Consider the following 25,327-nt stretch of genomic DNA (forward strand, 5'->3'; position numbering starts at 1 on the left):
AAAAAAAAAACAGACAAATAATCAAGCCATCCCCCCACCACGAGCAGAAGAACAATAACGTCAACAAAAAAAAAAAAGGAAACCAAATTTATTTTAACTACCCCCAGAGGTGTGGTAGTAGTTGTGTAAAAACACGGACAGTAAGCAAAAATACACTCCTCTTATCATTGGTTCATTACAAACACACACACACACACTGACTCTTCTTTTTTTTTTTTTTAATCTTTTTATTTTCTTTTTTCCTTCTGTCCTTCTCTCTCACTCACTCACTCACTCACTCACTACTTTTTTTTTTTGCTTATTTATTATTCTTCTCTCACTTATTTTACGTCACAAATATTCTCTTCACCTGTGAGACCGCATACTCTTCCTTTGTTCGTGGGCATACCACCATTAATGATTGATTCTCTCCCTCTCCCTTCTGCACAAGACACTGTGTTACGGCAAACTTTGATAACACAGTACCATTGGGTAATACAACGGGATAATTATCACTTCTACCTCCATCCATACACTCTTTCGTGAGATAACAATAGAAGCGAGTGGGTCTTTTAATAAACAACACATCATTACTCCATCGCTCTCCAGCAATAAGAAGATCCTCTGTGGTGAGAGGGGCTCCAGGGCGATTCACTTCTCCACGTGCACGAGTATCGGAGAGACCACTAAGAGCCTCTTCAATAACAGTCATAACGGCCTCATCAAATGTGGGTGAACCGGATTGTGTGTTGAGATGACTGGGGGGAATAGGAGTTGGATGTTGACCAGTAATGGTAGATCGCTCCAGTACCATTCGATCAAAGTAATCATCTTTAAGGAAAATAGAAGTGGCTACAATGCGGGTAACGAGATCAGGCAGCGTGTGTGGCCAATCACCATCACAAGAGGAAGAAGTAACTCCACCCTCACCTTCTGAAACAAATTGTTGTCGTCGGTCAAGCGCTTCACTGACAGAAAGAATCTGAGAACCTACCAATATGGCTACTCTGTGGAAGGAGACTGCAAGTTTATGATAACCCTCAACTGACATCATAGAAGCTACTAATCGCATTGCCTCTTCTTTTTTTTGTAAAGTTGCATTTTTACTTTTAGGTGCTAAAGAACGTTGATCTCCATTATTATCGTTAGATCGTTCTTCAGATGATTTTTCTCTACTATAAGGTTCATTTTGAAGTGTAACAGCATTAATAACAGTTTGTGCAAAATGAGGTCTTCGTGTTGCGTGAGGTAAAATATGAGCGGCAATATAATGAACAATCTCTTGTTGTTCTGTTCGACCATCTCGAAAAATTTGTAGTAATCTAGTAGCATGAAGATCTGCTAAAAGATCATATAAAAGTTCATTAATTTTTGGTCGTCTTATCCCATCCATACCTTCTAATGCTGGTAAAAGTCGTTCTTCACAATACGCAATGGCTTCTACTACAGAATGTTTAGCTTCAATACATTGAATAGCAATATGTTCTGGGGCCACAATATTAGAGGATACACATGATTCTTCTGGTTTAGAAAAAGCAAGATAAGGTGAGACCAAATTAGATGCCGGTGACTCTGAATTTCTTCCCTTCTCTTCACCAGAATGATTACTACCTTGAATAGGCGGTAGAACAGGAAGAGCTAGTGTCACTAGTCTAGGAAACCAAAAAAGTGGAAGTCCATAAGATTCTATAATATGACGCGCTAGTTGAAATCTTTCTGTGGCAATGAGATAATTTACAATTTCCATTTTTATATGAATTCTTTCCTGCACCATACGAAAATTTTCAGGTTTTAAAATATGTGGAATATTGGGAGAGCAAACATATCGAAAGTAATTTATCGTACCTTCTTTCTTTATCATACATCCATTAGTAGTAGTAGTAGTAGTAGTAGTAGTAGTAGTAGTAGTGATACCATTACTTTCTTCTTTTTCTTTTTCTTCACCATCTGTATTACTAATATTCTCTAAAAGAGGAGTCATTCGCTGCTGTTGTGGTAATTCACATTCCAATAAAAATGACATTCGATCAAAAAAGGCACTATACTTTCGAGATACTTCCGATACTCGTAGCGCAACTTTTTCCAATGATGTTGCCGCTGCTGATGGATTAGGATTTGCCTGTTCACGCTTAACAATAGCGGCTAATGCTGTTTTAACGGGTTGAAGTTCCCTAGAAAGTTTTTGCAGCTGCCGAAGCGTTTCTATTGCGTCTTGTGTAGCCGAATTCATCTTTCTTTCTTTTCTTTTCTTTTAAGAAATCAACAGAAAGATTTGTTTTTTTTTTGTTTTTTTTTTTTCTACTTTAAAACTCCTCTCCCCCCTTTTTCACCCACTCACTCACCACTCTACAACTTTATGAGAGAGAGAGAGAGAGGTGTTTGTGTTTGTGTGTGTGTGTGAATAACTACAAAGAAGATGAGAGTAATGATAACTTTTTCACCTCAAGAAAGAGAAAGAAAGCGTAAAAGTACAAAAGAAAATAAAAGAAAAAAGAGACTAATCATATATATATATATAATAAAGAAATGGGTATATTTACTCCTATTGCAGTTGTTAACTCTGAGAATCAGAGAAACAACGAAGGAATAAAGAAAAGGAAGTTTTTTTTTTTTTTTTTCTATGTTAATTATTCGACGAATAGTTATTTTAAATATATTAAAAAAAAAAAATCGCATACGTTTAAGTAATACCGCCTCCTATATACAGAGGATCGCCTCTATTATCGCTTTCTTTCTCCTTCTCTTTTTTTTTTTTTTTTCTGTTTTTCCTTACTTATTCCCATTTCTATTTATTCATTTCAAATTGAGTTTCTTTTCTTTTCTTTTTTTTCTTTTTCCTTCTTTCTTTCTTTCCTTACATCTTTATGTACGCGCGGCTGATCTTAGAGCGTTTGAGATCGCCACCTTCACCTGTCGTAGTAGAGATTCCATCAACAACACCTCATCCCAGAGAGGATGAACAGGCAAATTCTCTTCACCCTCCATCCCATCATGTCGACGGCCAACCTCCACTAATGCCCCAATGGAGATATCATTACTTGCAAGAGAAGGATCTGGAAATCGTGTGGTGTAAAGATTCATTGCAGTGGCATCCATCATGGCAGTTGGGGGCTCCATCACACTTCCCGCAGCGGCAAGACTAACAGTGGAAAGTACATTGGTGTAACTCTGATCTATTTCACTTCCTATTCCTATTCCCATTCCCCCTTGTGTAGAGATTTCTAATGGTCGGAGTGTGCCATCTGTAGAAGGAAGTGTTTTATTATAAATCATTGTACTTCGTCCAGCATCCAGTGAGGAGGATTTTATCGCTGGATAAATAGATTGATTACTAACAGATGGTGCCATAACACTCCAACGAGTTCCTGTTCGGTTAACACGTATACCTTTTGCATAATCTGAATGAAAGGCTTTCCATAAATTTACAACCCGTTGAGCTTCTTCTAAAGTATGTACAATAGAACTCCATTGACTAGATGTATTTTTCATCTGTGAGGTTCGATCTGTGAGGAGAAATGCATGTAGTAAGAGAACAAGACAATGAAGTCCAATTAAATACGGTGAAAAATGAGAACTCTGTAATATCTGTGAATTATATAAATTCTCCATAATAGACACTACTTGTCCAGTAACGGTTAAAATGAGAACTTTATTTCGTGGATCATCCAATAAATGCGGTGGTTCCTCATTTCCTGTATTTGTATTAGTAGTGGTTGCTGCTGCTGCAGCTGCTGCTGGATTTTCACCCCATGCAGAGAAGAGAGAAACTAGATTTTCAGCACGAAGAATAAACATTAATATATTTTGAGTAGCCGTCGATAACAATTGACGTTGACGATTTGAAGGGAGAGAACCTCCTGTTTGATTAACAACAATTGGCGTTGTTGTTGTTGTTCCTGCTGCTGCTGCTGCTGCTGCTGCTGTTGTTGTTGTTGTCGCTGTAGTAGTAGTAGTAGTAGTAGTAGTAGTAGTAGTAGTAGTAGTAGTGGCTCCAGTATTCGTAGTAGTAATAGTAGTTTCTGTGATATCGGGAATAAAGATACAACTATCCATAAATTCAATCTTTGTTAAAAGTACAAGTAAATCCGGTAATGCAAATACTTGCACTAATGTTCGGCATTCATCTGCAAGGGATGAACAGGCTAAACGGTATAATAATCCACCAATTTCACTCATAAGATCAAGTGTTAATGAATTCACATGTCGTTGATGAGAACCAACAAATGGTGAACTTAAAACGGTTTGAAATAAATATTGATTTGCACGAAGAAATTCCGCAATAGACATTATCACAGTTTCTGAATTATTTAATGTAGATAATAAAACATTAAACCATCTTATAGTAGAAAGAAGAACACTTTTTATCACTTCTTTATAAACTTCAATATCTTCTGATCCATTTATAAAAGTATCAGATGTATTATTAATATGTCCTAACATAACCCGTGCACTTGTTTTCCAGACTTTCATAGTCATACAATGGGATAAGGCATTAATATGTAATAATTGAATGGCATGTTGTTGAGATATAAGCATAAGTAAATCAAATACAATTTGTACAATCCATAAAATAGAACTCACTTCACTACCTCCATGGGCAAAAAAGGCGGAAATGGATTCATCTATAGTTTGAAAAGCACTCATCATACATGTCATTAACTGTGGACTTGCCCCATCACCAGAGGAGGGAACACACAACATTTCACACAACTGTGGAGATAAATGTAATAATTGACTAAGAAGAGATAAGGCAACGGGTTTATTTCCATTCCAACTAACAGACGCCGTTGCGGATATATCTTGAACAATAACTGTAAAGAGAGCATTATAATATCGTTGAAGTGCAATATCATCCACAGAAATACCAGGAATATCAAGAAATAACATAATAGCATTATAGAAATGTTGTCGTGCTAAAGGTACACGAGGTCCCCATTGAACTGTTGTAATTAATAATGATTTTAATAATTGTAAACTTTCTGTATTGGCTAATGATCTACCAATCATTCCAGATACTTCTTCTCCACTTACTATAAGTGTTCCTCCTAAATTTCTCTTCATTCCACGACTTGTTCTTCCACTAGATATAGAAAGATTTGTTTTATTCACTGGTACAAGTGTTGTCGTTTTTGAAAGTCCACGCGATGTATTCATCATCATCATCTCTGTATCATTTCCACCATTTAATTTCATATTACTGACTTCATGACGATTATTATTATTATTATTATTATTATTATTATTATTATTATTATTATTATTATTACCATTATTAAAAATATTTCTTCTTTTCAATTGTGTCATCACAGTAGCAAGGGTTTCACTAAGTCTAAAGACAATTTGTTCCTGAGCGGCTATTGTAAGAGAAGATGTCATTTGCATAGCTTCTAATATGCATTGAGCCAAGTAAACCAAACGTTCACTTGATATACTCTCCAACATCGTAACAGCAATATTCGCTAAACTACACCAACCATCTATAAATTGAACTCCACCTGCATACACTGCGAGACACTCATTTGCTTTTACAAATACACCTAATCGTTCTTTTAATTCTTGCGCAGATAAACTTTTTTGTTTATCTATTAAACTCTCTTTTTGTAAAGCTTCAAATATTAAAGGAATTGAATACTGTGGAATATCATCAGAAGCACGGAAAATATATCGTTCTGCCCCACCAGGAGCCATACAATTCGTTGGAAATGCGGGAAGAGACTTTAAACAAAGTAATGGCCATTGGGCAAAGTCTTCAGCCATACTGGAATCATCATAACCTTCATTAACGGTTAATTCATTATTATTATTATTATTATTACCGAGAGAAGTATGTGATGAGGCTCGTAAGAGTAAAAATAAAAGTTCCACCAAACCAGAATTAGATGTCAAGAGAGATGAGGCATTTAATTCTTCTGGTGTTTTGGTTCCAATATTAAAAATATCAAGCGCTAAGAGTTTCATCACAAATGCATATTTACTCATTATAAGTGGAGAACAATGATTGGGTCGAAGTGATTGTAATACATAAAACATTTCATCATTTCCACATCTCTTCATTAATCGATGAAGACTCGGTGTACTGAGAGAAGGATTCGCACAGAGAAGATATAAAAGTTTCACATACTTTACAGCAATATGTGGATGAGTTTCCTCTACTTCTCGGCTATTCGCACCCATAATAACAGGTTCTAAACAATAACCCATTAATAATTCTGCAGATGTAGATCCATATAATGGATAACCACAAAGCCAAGAAGTAATAGAAGTTTGTGGATCTCTTGCATGTTGAATAAGAAGATCTAAAATAAGAGATTTCGTTTCTACTTCAGCATGTGGTAACATAAATTGAACTTCATCATGATCTAATACCGCAAGAGCTGGTGGAACGTGAATAATAGGATTACTTACAGCATCTACGGAGAGAGAAGCTACAAATGGTGTAATGACCATCTCTAATGCATCTGGTCTACTAAACCAATGTCGTGCAGCTTCACTGAGTGTGGAATGAGGAAGTAATAATAATAATTGTAAAGCTTTTCTGGCTAATAAACAATCTGGAGAAGCACTTAAAGGAAGTAATTGAGAAGCTAGTTCTGTATTACTAGCCGTTCTCGCATCAAAGGTAAATAAACTATCTAATCCTTGTTTATTCTTAACCGTAATAGCCGTTTCTAAGAGAGCTAAACATTGACGTACCGCCGCTCGTTGATAACTGAGAAGTTCATTTGGTGCTGAAGAAGATTCATAAATAATTTCTAATGCTTCTCCTAATACATCTGCTGGAGCTTTTGAACATGCCATTACCACTGTAAATGGAATCATACTATTATTAGTAGTGGTAAAGGGTAAACGTAAAGAAAGAGCACGATTTAAAGCGGCTGCCGCTAATGCTGCCACTGTATATCGTTCATTAATAGAAGAAAAGAAACGTCTCAATACACCACGAAATATTTCCTCCGCAATAAATCGAATAACTAACGTATAGGTTGGAATTTGTGAAACTGAAGGTACATGATATTTAAACATGGCAATCATTAAATCTAAAAAGCCTATCGTAATACTATAGGTAGCTTGATGACATTCATATTGACAATGTCCAAGTAATGAACGGGCTTCTACCGTCACCACAGTAAGATCATCATTACCTTCTTTATTATCATGCAATTGATTACTTTGTCTCCCTAACGTATTGGTTTTCTTAGCGGTTGAGGATGTTCTTGTAACCGTACCATCTGCAGCTGGACGAAGAAGATGATTTTCTTCAAGAAAAGTCCATACTTGTGATGCCTCTTCTTTACTTGTAATAAGGGAAGCAATTAATGAAAGTGTTTTTCCCAATACAGGCTGCGACAGTCGAGGTGCATAGAGAAACTCTAAAGCTGTACCAAGTGTAATATATTGTCGAATCTGTTCTCGAATAAGTGGATGTGTTGTCATTTGACGTAATAATATAAATACACTAGAAACATATGCTTGTTGTTTTTCTAGTAAATACTCCGTTGTAAATTGACGATGTCTTGATCCTGTTGACGTCGTTGTAGTGTTAGTATGAATAGTATTCATATGAGCAGCAGCCGCAGCTGTAGAGGTTGCAGTTGTTGTTGTTGAAGTTCCCTGTTGTTTTCGCAATGCCGCGAGTGAACCACCGACGCCTGTGCCCCCAACATCCAATGTTAACAGGGAAGATGCACTTCCATTCACTCCCGCACACTCCTGTGCTTGTCCAATAAGAGAAGACCACTGCAATTCCGTACAATCCACCTGCATTTCACTAAATAACACCACCACTCGTTCTGTATATTGTGGATTTCTTCCAATCATGGCTAATACATTTAAAAAATGCGTGACCAGTTTTAACGTATATGGTTCCCATAATGTATTTGGTCGTTGGGTTTGAAATACAGATCGCATGTGGGTTACACAATTTTTAAATATAAAAAACGTTACCGCACAATCCGATTCTATATCAGGATTAAGTACAGAAGAAGGAAGATTTTCAAGACATATCGCAAGAGCTTGTAAAATATGTGCCGTCTCTGATATAAAGGGTTGTTCTAATTCATATGCAACCATTCCAACTCCATGTTGTTGAAGATCTCCTCCTCCTCCTCCTCCTCCTCCTGTTGAGAGAGATGTAGTCGTTCCCGTAACACCATTCCTATCATTTTGTAAAACATCTGTACTTGCTTGTAAGGCCTCTAAATATCGTACACATGAGCGAACATCAATATCAGCTACATGTTTAATAGCAGGAAGCATCTCATCAAACATATAAGCTGCCATTTCATATGGAATAATGTAAATAGATTCTACGGGAATAACCAATGTAGCCTGTGCTGGGGCTAATTGCACAAAATACTTCATTGCCTTTCCACGGTATAATGTATTAGGTGATTGACAACGATCACCAATAAAGGCTTCCACTACCTTTTCCATACCACGTTCACAATCTTTTCCAGATAAAAATATACCCACAGATAATACAATCATACTTATATAACCTTCTACAATAGACAATGAGCGACTATGTTGTCCATTATATGTATGAAATCCCGGATCATACGGTTGTGATGATGATGATGATGATGATGTTGGTGGTAGTGGTGGTGGTTGATATTCCCCTACACGATGTCCAGTACCAGAGAAGGCAAATGAACCCGTTGTCTGCAGACGTTCAAACTTCGATCGCAACTTCAAAAGCCATTCCTCCACTTCAGTAGCCACATTAGAGTGAAGTAACACATTTGCCTTTACTTCACCAGAGACATCACGAAGTTTTCGCCATACGGCCAATGTATTGGTAATAGAGACTGTCACTAGCCAAGTAACAGCACAGATACCAGCGGTGGAGGGATGTTGACGAAATGAATGTGAGTTCACAACACCACTGTGTGTGTGTCGACGAACTTCCTCTAAAAGAAGTTCCACCAATCCACATAAATCTTGTATCAACGATCGCTGCATTTGAAAGTAACGGGTGAGTAGAAGAAGACACTGTGCGGCAAGAAGAATAGGATTAGATTTTCCATGTGCAGTAAATAAGGCAGCAGCCTGTGTATGGCCTAATAACGATTGTGCACTGGAGGACATCTCTGTTTTAATAAACTGCACAATACCAGCCGCAGCAGTAGAGGCAACAGCCCCAATCGCATCATTCACACCATTTAACCGTTCAGGTTCTCCGCAAAGTGTGAGAAGTGAAAGCATTAATTTAGCCTTCGATACATGTTCGTTTGGTGTATCCAGTGCCCCAACTTGAGTAACTGAACTCTCTCCTACAGCACTCAACATGGAAAGTGGCTGCTGCTGCTGCTGTTGCTGTTGTTGTTGTTGAGTAAAGGAGGATGAAGAGAATCCACCAAATCCCATTGTTGTTCCTGCAAGAGAAGGTCCAGTCGTGGGCAAAGGATTTCCACCAATAGTAGTATTAGTATTAGTATTAGTAGTAGTAGTAGTAGTTCCAAATCCCGCAACGGCAATACCAGACGTTGGATTCACATGGCTTTGTTTAAATGGTGTAGAAAAGTATGTTTTGATCTCAGAAGCCACTGCCGCACAAATACGGCCATCTCGACAGGCATTGCTGATTTGTTGGAGAAGGATGCTATCTGCGCTCATTTATTAAATGTGATAAAGTAAGAATTTCTTTCTTTCTATCGTTCTTTTCGTTTATCTTCTTATCCTTTCTTTTTTTTTTTTCTTTTCTTTTCTTTTCTTTTTGGCGTTGTTTTCCACTCCCTATGTAAATCACAAAAACACGTGTGTAGATGGGTATGTGTGTATGTATGAAATGATAACACTGTAGAGTGACAACGTAAAGGAATTAGTGTTGAGGCTAACAAAACACACTCTCAAGTAACAGAAAAAACAAAAAAAAATAATTGCTACTTTTTCCGTTTTTTTCTTTCTTTTTTCTTTCCTTGTCGTTCTGTATGGATTGTTTCTTCTCTGTTTTTGTTTGTCTGTTTGTTTGTTCCTTTTCCCCCTTTTCTTTTTCCCTTAAGATTATTTTCCCCCTTCTTCTTCTTTTTCACGCAGACACAGACAAATAGATAGATATATAGATAGAGTCCCAAGAAAAAAGAAAAGAAAAAAAGGAGGCAAAAGAGTACTCTATCAATACAAGAGATATATTAATGTAAACATAAAAAATATATACAAAAGAACCAAAAAGAAAACAAAAACAAAGCCTCAATGAGTACAAATGTTCGTTAACTAGAAAGCAATAGAATATAATTAATAAGTCAATAAGGAAAGAGACACATTTTACGCACATACACTTAAACAATATGAAAAAAAAAAGAGAGATACGGGATGTGGTACCTCTTGTGCATCTAAATAATAATAACTGGTAGAGCTGCAATACACATATAAAGAAACTCTGTGAGTGAAAGAAGAGAGAGAGAGAAAAAAAAACAAAAAACAAAGATTTCAAACATATACCACTTCACACTCATAATAATAACAATAAGAATATTATTATTATCCATCTTCATATTAACTTCTTCATTCACGTTGTTTACGTTTACGTGTGAGTCGCACAATCGTCTCTCTCAACTCTGCGACTACATCTTCTCTCTTCCGCAGTTCCGCCTGCGCCACTACCAACTCTTCCCGTTGTTTCTCTAACTGCACCCGCGTTGCATCTACATTCATCATTTGTTGTTCTTTTACTTCTTCCATTTTTTGTATTTTTTTCTCACAATCTATATATTCCTGCTGTAACTCTTTCTGTCTATTCAGTTCCTCCAATAAAGAGACCTGACAGGCTTTTCCATCATCCAATTTCTCTGCAAGATGTTGTTGGAGTGTTTTTAATTCCTTCTCCGCCTCTTCAACCTGTATTCGCTCCTCTGCGAGAGTACCGTGAAGAATACGGGTTTGAATATCCTCCACAAGACTCTGCACTCGACGTTTTTCTTCTTGAAGGATTTTTTCCTCACGAGCCCGTCGTTCTCGTCGTTCACGTCTGGCCTTTGAAATTAAACTCGTAAAGTAATAATGATGAGAAAGACTGTTTTGCTGCGGGACACGTTCACCATCATAGTCTTCAAAAGAGATGGCATTTGTATAATAATACTCCAACACATTACGTTCTAATTGCATGGAAACGAGTGTTTGTTGTTCTAATTTTTGCTGTAATAGTGCCAATTGGGCTAAGGCTTCTTCATACTTCTCTTCATACTCTGTTTTCTTTTTTGTTTTTGTCTGAAGAGATTCTTTCTGTTGAGGAATAGACTTTACACCTCGCCCATCACGTGGCTGCACATTAGGCGTTCTGGATGATAACACCGTGGCGGTTGTCTGCGGCCGTTCTCTCTGTCGATTTGTTGAGATGACAGTTGAGGATTGACCCCACGGTGTTCGCGGCTTATGTTGTGATTGTGATAGTGGAGGCATTACTGGAAATACTTTTTTTTCTCTCTCTCTCTCTCTCTATGTACTCAAAGACACAGAAAGAGAAAGAGAAAGAGAAAATAAATAAAGAGAAATAGAGAGAATATCAACTCTACACGTGATGGTGTAATGGATGTTGTTTGCGTTAGGTGTCTGTGGATTTCGTTTCTTTCTCTCTCTTTCTTTCTCTTTAATCTACACTACAGTAGAGAAGTAAAGTAAAGTAAAATATCACAAAAAAAAAAGAAAAAAGAAAAAAAAAAACAAGAAGGATACAGCACTGCAAAGATCATATGTAAACAAAGAAGGAAAAGAGTAAAGAAGAAAGAAAAAAAATAAAAAAAAAAAAGAATATCACTTCACTTCACTTCACTTCACAGCATTATTTATTATTCCTTTTCCTCACCAAGAATCCACCGCGCGGTGCCTTCCACACGAATCACATTCCGCGGCTCCCCCGCTAAGGCGCGCAGCACCACTCCGCCGTACTCCCGCACCTCCGCCGCTGTGCACATCTGCACAAGTTCACTCCACGAGATGTGATGTGTGAACTCCGCCCAAGTAATCAACCCACTCGACGGGTGCGGCAATGCACTGAGACTGTCCGAGTCAAACCGTTCGGCCCGCAGTTGATTGATTTCCGCACAGCGAGTACATTGCCAATGGGATTCCCAGGCTGTAGAGATGGAATTATTACTCACACTCGTATTATTATTATTATTATTATTATTATTATTATTATTATTATTTTCAGAAGGAGAAGCATAGGCAGCAGCAACACCAGTTGCTAGATCTTCAAACTGCCATTGCATTCTGGATGGATTAGAAAAGTCAAGAGTACGTAAAAAGCGTTCAACAGCGTAGATACCATACACTCGAAGTTCATGATTACTCACACGAGCATAAAATGCACTCCAAGGTAAAAGTAATGCCGCCTCAATAGCCCTCTTATCTTTTCCCATCGGTATATTATTATGCGCTATATTCCATTCCACATTCTCCGTAAAAACCATCTTAGCTGGAGTTAATAACGATGATGATAATGATGTTGATGATAATAATCTCTCTCTCTGCTGCACTTCTACAAGACTTGTACTATCCACACCAGTACCAGTATCAGGAATAGGAATAGGAGTAGGAATAGGAATAGGAAACCGTGTTGTTAAGATAAATTCCTCATCTGCAGTGTTTCTATAGTTTTCATCAAACCCCATTTCTGAATCTGTTGTGATTGTACTTATTAAAGAATTTCTTTCATCTTTTGCAAAGTTTGCCTCTAATCGACGACCCACACGTTGTTTCGTTCGATCAATATGTGTAAATCCATCAGAAGAGAAATAACCCTGTAGTAAATCCGTTACAAATCCACGCATCATATCTAATCCAGCTACATGGACCACATTAGATACCTGCTGCATCAATTGATGTTTATAATAGGAATAATAAGAAAGACTAAGAAGCCATAAAGTTTCATATACACCTCTTTGTTCAATACGCCGCCAAACAAAACGAGCATCACGAACAGAACGAATTAAAAAACTTAAATAACCAATACTTTCCCACATGGGATCATTTTGAGCTCCAGGAGAGCGATATAATGAGATGGATATCATCACTTGTTCTAAAAGAACATGATCAATAAATATAATATGTTGTTTCCAAGCATCTTTAGAAGTTTCTTTTTTTCTCATGGGTACAATAGTAATATTATTATTATTATTATTATTATTATTATTATTATTATTATTCATCCATGGAAAATAACTTAATTTTTCTTCATTCATCCTTCTTGTTTTCCCACAACCACTACCACTACTACTACCACCACCACCAAGAGCCACACGCATTTCTTCATAATATTTCATGACTTGAAAGAGAAAAGAGTCTTCCAGATGTATTTCCACTGAACTCACATTTATAATAAAATCTTTAATAAACAAAATAGGAGCTACACGAGAGAGTTTTCGTTTAAACCGTATAATTGATGGTTTCGCATCCACAAGCTGAGCAACTACGGTTTGTTTTGCACATTTCCGTTCATCATCTATTTGAATCACACGAAGAGAAAACTCAAATGTCTGTTCATCTCCATTCCCATCCGTCTCTGCTCCTTGAGAGAAAAACACAGTAACGGGCTTTACGGTCAGTAATATAAAATCCTCATGTTCATCAGAAAATAATGTATGAATCCCATCCACTTCCAGTTTTAAAAAATATTGAAAATAAGGAAGTGAACAAAAGGTATCTATTGTATTCTCTGTTGTAATACTAATTGCATAACTCATTCGTCCTAATTCCCGTACACGTACAAAAAGAATCTCCCCACTTGGAAGATGTAATTCCTGCTGTAATTGTTCACTTCGCTTCACAACTGCTTGAGGATCAAAGTTAATAAGAATAGATCGTGAACGGGCATTTGGACCTTCTGCAGCCCATACTTCCATTACCGGAAGTGATTTAAAATCTTCCCAGGCAAATCCTCTCGTGGTACGAGGATAAACAATTAATCGTTGGAGTTCATCTCGTTGTCTTACATAAACAATATATCGAGTTCTATTCTCAATCACATGAGGAGGTCGTTGGGGTTTTGATAAGACAACATGCATAATACTACTCTTACGATAACAGGAAAGCATTAATACATCTGAAACTGAACGTTTAATAAAAGTATTATTATTTAAAGAAACTAATGTTTCTCCATCCATTTGCACATGTTTTGAATCTTGTACTTTTATATACGTTTCATAAATTACATTAAAAGTTTTATCTCCCAATTTATCAATATTTAAAGGTTTTGACCATTGAGAAGGTTGAATACCTTTACTTTCATTTTCAGGTAAACGTACTTGAATTGCATTCGCCACCTCCCCTTCACTACTAAGATCAATAATTTGATGTTGATCACATGTTAAGAGAATAGAAGATACTGCAGGAACATTTTCATCATCTAATTTCACTAAACATTGACGAAATGCAATAGAATCATCCATATGATTTTCAATAATCCAACGAGGATTAAATGTAATGACTCGAGTGGCATTGGTACGACCACCAAGAAATCCAACTGTATATGTAAGAGAAACACATACTTTTTTCGATAAAGCACAACTCACAATACCAGACTCATTAAGTTCAGCCATCATAATACGATCAGACCACATAGTCCATTTTAATATACCTTTAGAAGATTGTCTTCCAATACGTAAATAAAGAACAGCCTTATCACCTAATTTTTCCATTCGTTCACTATTTACAATATAAGAAGTACAGGATCCAGATGGAATTCCTTCATCATTACGTAATCCTGCTAATGGATGACCTTTTTTAACATCTGAAAATTGAAGAGCATGTGGAGTTTGATTAACAATCCAATATGGACACCATATCGTAATAGCTCTGGCTGTATAATCAATATGTAAAATAATAGATGAACCTTTAGAATCATATAATGTCATTGTATGTTCACGATCTCGTTTTTTAGAAGAATGAACAAGTATTGGCATTTGACGTTTTCTCCATCCACCAAATACACGACCTAATGCTTCTCCATTCGCTTGAGCAATAAACACATCCATGTAAATATCTTTTAATGGATTAACTTGAGTAATCCCACACCGTTCATCTGCAGCGATATCTAATGTTGTGATATGTTCAAAGTAATTAGAATCGGAAAACTCAAGAAAAGGACGATGACGATGTTGATGAGATCCAACTTTACGGTACATTAATCCAACCTTTATAGGAAGTGAAGTCCCATTAATAATAAAAAATGGAGCCTCAAAGGTACCTTTACAATCTAATACATTAGAATTGCCAATAGATATCTTTGGTCCAAATCGTAAAAGAAAAAATACACTTTTCTGTAGAGAAGCAGAGGCACAAGCGGATTTTCCTAATTCTACCACTTCATTCATATTTAGATCGGCTTTACTCATACATAAAAATATCTGATCATATAATAACGAAAGCATATCATAACTTACTCCTAATGAACAGGCCATATTTCTATTATTATTTCCTGTTAATGGTGTAAAGGAAGTACGTTCACGTAAAGCGTTAATAGGAATATGTAATTTCTCTCCAGATTGAATAATCCCAACTCCCCCAATCTCCATTGGAAAAGGCAATTCATTTTCAAATCCAATATTTGTACGAAACTCTACTAATTTTTGCCCACGAGAAACTTTAACATCCACGAGTACATGCCGACTCATTAAACCAGGACCAACTCGCACAAGTCTTCTCCCTGTAGTGGCAACATGCACAAACTCTTTATTCTCTCGAAAGGAAAGAACAAAACAATGTTGAGATGCCGGTAATTCATGTCCTTCAATACGGGGAAAATTAAACTCCAAGATATCACGGCCATCAGCATGAAGAATAGAAGGCGGAGGAAAACGATTTTGATTATCTTGGGCGAAATGAATATATAAATCTTGACCCACATGCTGAGCCACTTTATATGTATAAAACTCTAATTTTGAAATACCTTGTGATTTACTCCCAATAGTATTATTATTATTATTATTATTATTATTATTATTATTATTATTATTATTATTTAAAGTAATACTACTACTACTACTTCTCATAATAATACTACCCATATTTCCATTTACCTCTTCTCGTCTATGTAAAGCCTCTTCAAGGTGTTTCTTTAAAAGCCATAAACGACGTAAATTTTCAGCAACAATAGTTGAAAAATGTAAACGTACCGCACGTAAATGTAAACCCGCTCGTAAAAAACCTTTACGTTGTTTAACATCTTCTAAAGAAATATTAGACTCTCGTCTAAGTACAATATCCAGAGAAACAGGTTCCAGTAAAGGACACCAAGAGGAAGATGTAAAATTATAATATATAATACTCCAATCACATGAAATATGTAATTTAAGAGCCATTCCTTTTTTAATAGCTTTTGGTGTAGAAATATTTTCAATACGACAACGAAAAAGAGGAATATCTACATTAGTACTATCATCCACTATATCTATACTAAGATATCGTAAATGAAATACCATCATGGTTTCTCCCTCTTCCGATAATATATTCTTTTCACCTAATTCCATATGATAAGGTGTAGAGAGAGATGGTGAAAACTCTCTTGCAGATGAGAAATCATCTAATACATTACTCTCAATATGACCTAATGCCTCTCTTGCTTGTAATACCGCACACCAACAGAAAGAAATATCTCCACAACGAAGACGAATTTCAACTCCTCGTAAACATGATATTTCAATACATCGTTGTAATGGACTTCGTAATTGGTCCTGTACCTTTTTCATATGTACAGATACAGTCCATTCCGATACTAAGGAAGTTGTATCTACTACTATACCATTCATATCTAAATATTCACAACGTATAGAGAATTCACTGAGATCAAATGTACTTGTTTCATCTATACAACCTCCACTTCTATTCATTTCTACACATCCAGACATAGTAGCTTGTAATACTAAAGAACGTGAAGGTTGAGTGAGATGTAAAGAACTTTGAGAACGCTGTATTTCAGATTTATCTTTTACTTCAGGAAGTGTTAATTGTAAAATAGCTTTTCCTAATATACGACGAGAGACATCATTGGTAGTAGTACGAGATATAGGTAACTCAAGTGGTAATGGAATAGGATGATCACTATTTCCTCCAGAAATACTACTATTACTACCAACAAGAGCAGCAGGCGATTGTGTATTTTGAAGAGAATGATAATGATAATGATAATAATAATAATAATTTCCACAACTTTCAGATTCTTGAGTACTTAGTTGAGGTTCACTACTAATACTATTAAAATCAGTTAATGGAGGATTTATATCGTGAATAATAGTATTATATTTAGGGTCTGCCACAACATAAGATCCATTTCCAGTAACCATATAATATTCAATAGCTTTACCATATAAATAGATATGAGCATTAATAATACGTAATGTTAATCCTTCTCCAAGTGAAAGAATAGGTGAACCAGCATCAATAAAGTGAATTTCACAATTATTACCATCTATAGTAATATGATTATATTCACCTCGAACTACTTTCAACTTTCTATATTTTGATAAAACAAGTCGTTCCTGTAATTTCACATCACTATCAATATATTTTATTTCATGAACTCTATACTCTGGTAATACAATACGACGATAAGGTTCATACAATGTCGATAGTAATAAGATCATGGTTTCATTTTCCAAAAACACCACACATTTCCCAATATTCACATGAATTACTTCCTCCTTATCACAGGCATCTAAATAAAAGAAAAGACATGGTTCTTTCAATGTAGAGGAAAAAGTGTTTTTTTCTTTTTCTTTTTCTTTTTCTTCTTCCGTATTTGTAGTGGAAGAGGAAGAGGAGAGTGGTTGGAGATCCACAAGATGTATTCCATTCTCTACACCTAATCGAATAAAGGTTAAACTTATATGTATTTTCCTTCTTATCATCTCATCATCTCTTTGCTCTTGTTGGGGGGTTAAAATATCATAAAATGCAGACATTTGACCGGTCGCAATAAAAAAAGCAACCGTTTCTCTTAATACACGTAATGTAAAAGATTCCCATTCTATCCATACTTTTAATCCACCACTACCACTACTTCCTTCTTCTTCTTTTTCTTCTCTTTCTTCTCTTTCATTTTCTTTTTCAGTGGATTTTTTCCCTTCATGATGAAGAACAAGAAGTGTATTCTCTTCTACTTCTCCTGGATCCCCTAAAGGAAGAATGGCATGATGTGAAGATGTAAATTTCTCCATTTCGCCTGTAAAAGATTCTGGAATTTCTGTTTCCATAGAGACAAAGTGTCGACCCAGACTATGTAGAATTAATTCATAAATAGACTGAGTAACATTAATAGCAATCCTTCCAAATCGTACTTTCACTTCCCATCCTCCATTTAAAAGAGTATAAATAGATAGAGTAACTTCAATAGGGTTCATTACATATTGGGAATCATCTTGTAAAGACCGCACACTTACACCATTAAGGGAAATATGAAAATCATCTTTAGCTGTTTCACCTCTTCTATTTACTGTAATATCCCCTAAACTGTAGATAACACCATTTTCAAGATTTAAATAACCATTCACAATAGAATCTTCTTCTGTTCCCATTCCTACTACCACTACAGAAGGTTCTTTTATAGTGAAATTCACAGAGAAGGTATGAGGAACTTCTTCTTCATTTTTATTTTCGTTATTTCTTTTTTTACTACAAAGGGTACCCATTCGCCATGCTCTTCGTTCTTCTAAAAATGTTCCTAACCAAGAAAGTTGTGCATATCCATCTTTTACAAACACTTCAGATAAAGCATATATTTCTTTCTTGGGTGGAAGTAAAATCCAAATTGAATCAAGATTTCCAACAAATCCACCAGATGTTGTTTTTGTAATCTGAAATAATTTTTTATTCTCTTTATATATTTCTTCTTCTTCTTCTTGTTGTTGTTGCCAGTAATTTGATAAAATGACAGGTCTTAACTTTATCCCACCTTCTGAGAAGTCTGGAGTCATAACAATTCCATTCTTATCAATTTTATCCATAGAAAAAGACCATTCATGATTTAAACCATATTTTTCTGATGTATTTCTAAACTGTATATTCACAATGGAAGTGAAAAACAATGGTATTAAATGTTGACGATGATGATGATGATGATGAGAAACTTTTGATATTGTGATATTTAGTAATTCAAGGAAAACTTGATGGTTTGTACACCACTCCTGACTTTCTAGAGTTATTGGTGGATCCATCCATACACCAGCGACACGAGATTCCCAGCGAAGAATATTACCAAATGCATTTCGCACACGCAGACTAAAGAGAGAATCCTTTAAATTATATAAAAAGGAAGGAACAGGAGTTATATCTAAAATATTAATCGTTATACTACTAGAGACTTTTTTCTCTCCTCCTTCACATTTCACACTATAAACGGCTTTTAGTGCCACTGGTCTCTTTGCCCTATTGTTCTTATTGTTGTTATCCATATTATTATTATTATCACTATTATTATTATTATTGTTGTTGTTTATGTTTCCTTCCTCGTTTTCATGTGTGAAAGAATTTGAAATCTCTTTATGATGAATCCATAGAAATCGAAAAGATTCATGTACAGCTTCACTAGGGTGACGACAGAACGTCAAACGTTTTTTTGCGTTTGAATCCAGTTCCCATATAGAGATTTCACCAATATCATATCGAGAAAAGAAACTCCCACTTGGATCCCAGTTAAATTCCATAGAAAGATCTTCCACAACGATACTAAGATCAATACCCATACGAATATAATTTAAAAAGGATGATTCTTTTTCTACACAATGATAAGACTTGGGTCTATCATGTAGGCGAATACATATATAATCAACCTCCACTATCCAAGAAGTAGATTCCATAATTTGATTATATTTTGGAAACATAAAAGGATCGAGAGGAATCTTTTTAGGGGCAAAATGACCTTTCCATGGAGTTTTCATATAATTTCCATACAACCAATCTATTAAAAGGGCAAATTGATTTGTAGTTCCATGAAATACCGTAGAATCAGAGATTTTTATACTAAAAACTCGAGGGCGTACATGTTTCCATCCACCAACACGAAAGAGTTCATAGGAAAAATCCAGAATAATATTTTCCCCATTTAAAAGTTTTATCATCTTCATTAAAGAAGTAGAAGATGTTGGAGATTTCTTTTGTTCCCGAATACCTAAAAGTTCAAATTCTTTTATTTCCATTCTTGAGGTTTGTTTAATAATGAATTCTAAATTAGATCCTTCTGGTTGTTGCTGTTGCTGTTGCTGCTGTTGTTGTTGTTGTTCCCCGTATTTATGCAGTATATCATAAAAACTCAATTGTTTAACTTTCCCCCACAACACCGATGGTAAATGCGCATCCTTGTGAGGAAGTGTGAGGTGAATATCTGAGAGTTGAACATCCTTGTGTAGTAAACACCATGTAAAGGGCAGTGGAATATGTATACTATCAACAGGATAAGGCCAACGTTGGACTTTACTACCAGCCAAGTATGGTTTTCTCCATCCAATGGCTGCCGCACGGGAGATAACACCACGTGAGCATATCTCCATAAGATCCCACAATTGTGAATTCCAATAAAGCGCATTAAAGTGCGAACCAGAAAGGGCAAGAAAGTGTGTATAGCGATATCCATAAGGTCCTCCATTCGCAATAAAATCAGAATTTGACAAAATCGGTAATTCACGTTGAATTGTAAAAGAAAGAGAGATATTCGGACATGAGGTGTTATTATTATTATTATTATTATTATTGTTATTATTTTCTTCTACGGTTTCTTCAGCATTTCTAGAGTTCGAATGGACTACTTTTAGAGATTCACCAGAAATGAGATGTTTCATCGTCATTTGAGGGTAATGAACTGTAAATTGCGTAGCGTTACAGCCTTCTGTATTGTTCCAAGAAATATGAATATTTGATCCCTCCATCACTGCCATAGGTTCATCTCCATTTTTCACCGCATTCACAAAATCTTTAGAAGTATTTTTATCATTTAATAGTACTTTCTCATTTTCTTCTTTTTTTTCTTCTATTGCCAACTCAAACTTATCTGATGGGTAATAAAGAGATAAAATCAAATGATCTAAAGAAATAGACATAAGATGTCGTTGAAGAAGTCCTCCTCTTCGATCATGTCGCCATTTTTCTTCCACCAATACCGCAGGTTCCATACTCCACGGTACTGAACAATATACAGTATGATTAAATACTTGATTTGTTAATATTCCGGTAAGATCCCAAAGGAATTCCATTACAGCAAGAAATTCACTTGAAAAGGAAAGTTTAACTGTATTGGATATCCTAATATTTATATATTTACGAGCCGGATGAGGATATGGACGATTTATTAATTGAAGAGAAGCATTCAATACTGAATAACTTTCAGAGGATTCAACTAAATCCAATACGCTTACGGTATTACCCTGTGTTAATACTGAAATACCAGATGCGTTGAGGTTTACTATCTTTTCATTCTTTTGCTGTTCGTAAGAGAGTTTAGTTCCCGCAATGTTAACTTCATAAACTGTCATTATCCCATCTCCATCATTACTGCCAGCAGAATTCCTTATATTTTCTTCATGAAGAAATAATGTACACTTTGGTATAGTTATATCAAGTACAAATTGACATGGTTCTTCTTCTTTTTCTTCTTCTCTTTCCTCTTCTTCTTTAGTTGGATCAGCTGGAATTGCAAAGACATGATCCTCTATTGCATGAGTCTCAAGCGCTTCAGCAAAGTATTGTGCCTCTTCCGAGTTCATACATTTTAAAGAAATATAATGACATGGTTGTGTGTGAGAGGCAGATTGTAGAATGTGAAATGCTTTTTTCACTTCTTCTATTTCTTTTATATGATCTTTTTGATCTTGACACCATTGAAGAATAAGAGATTCCAGCAATATCATACTTTCCAATATTGGAAATTTGTGTTTGTCAAAGAGAACTTTCCTAGCTTCCCATAAACCTTTACGATATTCATGCGGTAGACCACCAGACTCTACAAAAAGACTTACTTCTGCCCCATCTCTTACAATGTGTAGATGTCCTCGATGTAGTTCTATTAAATGACTGGGAAATGAAGAACGAGCGGCGTGAAAAATGATTAATTTCCCATTCGATACTTCCATACGATAAAAGGCGTTGGAGTCATCTAAACAATTAGCTTCATGGCGGCAATGTTGTTCATATGCCAATTTTGCAGAGGTTTCATGCTCAGAAAAATATCTTTTATCCACTGCAGAAAGTTGAGCATAAAAAATAAGGTTCTCAGAAGAAGTAGAAGATGTCGTTAAACAATTTTTCATTGTTTTTCTTCTTGCTTCTACACTCATTGCAGAACGTTGTAACATGGTTTGACAAAAGTCAGAGATTAATGAGAAAGAAGTACACAATACAGAAAGACTCCAACGTGAACAATGAAATTGGAGTGGTTCTCTCATTTTAAGAGATGTTGAGAGTAATGGAATATCTGGACTACGATTCATCATGAGACTTTTCTGAAACTGCATGGATAAATAAGGTAGAGTAGCAATACATTCCCTCTGTATATGCGTATTTATATCATTCCCATTATCACAATCAACACTACCAATAGCAACATTAGTGGAAGAAACAATATTTGAGTTATTCTCATCTGTTTGAGAGATCAAATAACACTCGACGGTGGCTCCTTTAACAGTGGCATGTACATTATTTACCCAATCTTCTTTATCATCCCCAAACACATTAGATGGGTTTGATATAATCTTACTAAACTCTTGAATACGTCGTCGTTTCTCTAGTTTCTTTTTTGGATCATTACGTACTTCCAAAGAGCGCAATGCAATACGTGTGGCTTGCCGTACATCCTCTGCTGCTACTAAACGGAGACCGTATACACAAATACTCCAATCACATAATATCTCCCGCTCCACTATTAACATTAACAATGTACGTCGTCTCTCACCTGTGGGAACTAACGCCCTCATTGAAGAAGAAGATGATGATGATGAGGTTTGTACTCTTCCTTCTCTTCTCATTGTTGTTGTTGTTGTTGTTGTTGTTGTTGTTGGTGTATAGATAAAGTCTACGCAGGCCTTTAGAAACGGCACATTTATAATACAATCCAGTGGATTCCACTTCAATCGCAATTCATACGGGACGGCGTGTGAATCACTATCGGTCCAACCACACGGTCGGAGACGCCGCCAGACAACAGAAACTGCCGGCTCCGTTTTATCATCAAATCGTTCTCTCGCAACCCGAATAACACTCAATGCGCATTGTTGCCTTTCTTCTTTTTCCTTTTCTTTTTCTTCTTCTTCTTGTTGTTGTTGTTCTGCAAGGTGTGAGAGGACAAGATAATCCTCTGCGTTAAGAGTGAGATCGAAACATCGATTCGTAGTGTACACAAAAGCAACAGAGAGTTGTTCCATGGCTAATGTACCGAATGGTATACAGGACTCCATACTTTCACACAGTGTTAACTGCAGAGCACTGGCATGAAATCGTAACTGCCACTGTAATCCATCAGGGGCTCTTGTTGAGATCCCGCCTGTATCTGAAAGATCTTCCATTTCGCGTTCTGAAATACCAAATTCCTTTGCAATCGCCAAACGTTGTGCGGCTGTCCACCGTTCTGCATGTACAAGTTGCAACATTTCTTCAATCTCTGCAGAGATATCAGGACTGTCCTCATCATCTCTAGTAGAGTTTTCCCCTTGTGGGCGACGAGTCCATGAAGATGTCATCCAACTCCACCATCCAGATGATTCCTTTCTTACTAAAGATCCATTACTTTCCGTAATGAGGGAAGAAGTAGAGATTCTTTCCAACATCTTTTCCCTTTTTTCCTCTCCTTCTTTTTCTTCTTCTTGCTGTTGTTGTTGTTGTTGTTGTAAACGCCGTTTCTCCAAGACAGCATCACGGTTCTTTCGTTCCAATTGTGTCCGTTGATAGGCAAGACGTCGTGCAAACTTAATAGAATCTATAGGTAGATCCATCTCTAGTTCACGTAATCGCATAGTCTCTTTCTCTGTTAAGGCAGTAAGCCAATTTGCACCTAACTTTCCACGTCTACTACGTCGAAATAACATCATATATTCTTCTCTTGCTGCTTTAAGCCATTTATACGTTTCCCATACAAATACACGACGTTCTCGACTTTTACGAATACGATATAATGTGACTTGAATAGCATATTGCCACCAAGAGCGTGGATTATCAGTAGGTCTTAATTTCTCATTACCAGATGGACGAAATTGTCGTAATACATCATATTCCTCACCATTACGTATTTCACGCCATAATGAAAGTAATACTAACCACTGTTCACGATTAACGGTAGCACGTAAATGGTTCATGTTTACATCAATACCAGTCATGGGAAGTTCTCCTCGGAAAGGTACCGGTTGATATTGAACACGTGCTACTGCAGAAAAAGGAAACACCATACAATGACAACTTGTATGGATTGGTTTTCGTAAAGAAGAAACAGACTGCTTTGATAACTCAGAAATTTTAAGAAAAGGTAATTCTTTAAATTGTAAACTCTCATTATTATTATTATTATGGTTACTAGAACTGAGGTTATCATAATTACCTTGGGAAGCATTCATTTCTTCCACAGGGATAACTTCATCATTTAGAAAAACTCGCATCCCTTCTAATTCCACCTTCTTATAGAGTATACGTTCCCTTGTCGCAGTAAAGTGGGGTTCAAAATTTTCATTACATGCATACGTACGAAAATGACTCAAAACAAGTGAAATAGAATGATAATCAATTCCTACAGATGGATATTTACCCTTTTCAAGATTTCTTCCAAAGGAATGACATCCATCATATCTTATAATAACATCTTCCAATTTTAATTGAACATTATTAAGTATATTTGCTTTTAAACGAGCAGAGAATGTTGCATCTTTCTGAGCTTCTACATAGTTTTCTCCTTCCATTTCTTCTGTATGGACTTCCTCATGAGTTGTTCTACTAGTCGTGATATGTCCTTCATTTTCATACATTTCACGACTAAGAAGTTCTTCAAAAATATTCAGTTGATGCACTTTACGTTCATAGGCCTCTTGTTTCTCCCGTTCAGGATCATATCCTGCCGCTGTCTTTTGCTGAAGCACCACTCGAACTTTCTTTACCACCACCACCACACATTCCGACTGCAACCGCGTCCAGGGAATGACAACTGTCAACTCCTCAATAGAGCCTTCCTTCACACAAATGGCGGTATCCCAAGCACGGAGGGCATCTTTGCGGAAACTTAAGTTTCTCAATCGCACATGTCCACTCCAGAGTGAAACCCTCACCTGTTCCTTATTGACGTTTTCAAAGTACTTACCCAAGTGAGTTGTCACAAGTCCTGCCACAAGTTTATCAAGCATGCGAAATCACGATAACTTGGTATTCTCTTTTTTTTTTTTTTCAAACAAAC

General features: G+C 36.2%; 4 protein-coding genes across 4 annotated transcripts; all 4 read right to left on the reverse strand.

The window, feature by feature from the left end:
- Positions 1-325: 325 nt before the first annotated feature.
- On the reverse strand, positions 326-2,209 carry TM35_000014310 (uncharacterized protein; the record flags this gene model as incomplete). Its single annotated transcript, XM_029021112.1, has 1 exon — positions 326-2,209. The coding sequence occupies one exon, from the start codon at positions 2,207-2,209 to the stop codon at positions 326-328; it is 1,884 nt and encodes a 627-aa protein (XP_028887620.1).
- Positions 2,210-2,841: 632 nt separating this feature from the next.
- TM35_000014320 (uncharacterized protein) lies at positions 2,842-9,594 on the reverse strand (the record flags this gene model as incomplete). Its single annotated transcript, XM_029021113.1, has 1 exon — positions 2,842-9,594. One exon carries the CDS (start codon positions 9,592-9,594, stop codon positions 2,842-2,844), a length of 6,753 nt encoding a protein of 2,250 aa, XP_028887621.1.
- An 888-nt stretch (positions 9,595-10,482) lies between these two features.
- Positions 10,483-11,376, reverse strand: TM35_000014330 (uncharacterized protein; the record flags this gene model as incomplete). Its single annotated transcript, XM_029021114.1, has 1 exon — positions 10,483-11,376. The coding sequence occupies one exon, from the start codon at positions 11,374-11,376 to the stop codon at positions 10,483-10,485; it is 894 nt and encodes a 297-aa protein (XP_028887622.1).
- Positions 11,377-11,762: 386 nt separating this feature from the next.
- On the reverse strand, positions 11,763-25,277 carry TM35_000014340 (uncharacterized protein; the record flags this gene model as incomplete). Its single annotated transcript, XM_029021115.1, has 1 exon — positions 11,763-25,277. One exon carries the CDS (start codon positions 25,275-25,277, stop codon positions 11,763-11,765), a length of 13,515 nt encoding a protein of 4,504 aa, XP_028887623.1.
- Positions 25,278-25,327: the final 50 nt, after the last annotated feature.

The sequence above is a fragment of the Trypanosoma theileri genome (assembly GCF_002087225.1).
Source record: "Trypanosoma theileri isolate Edinburgh chromosome Unknown TM35_Tth_1_V1, whole genome shotgun sequence".
Classification (NCBI taxonomy): domain Eukaryota; phylum Euglenozoa; class Kinetoplastea; order Trypanosomatida; family Trypanosomatidae; genus Trypanosoma; species Trypanosoma theileri.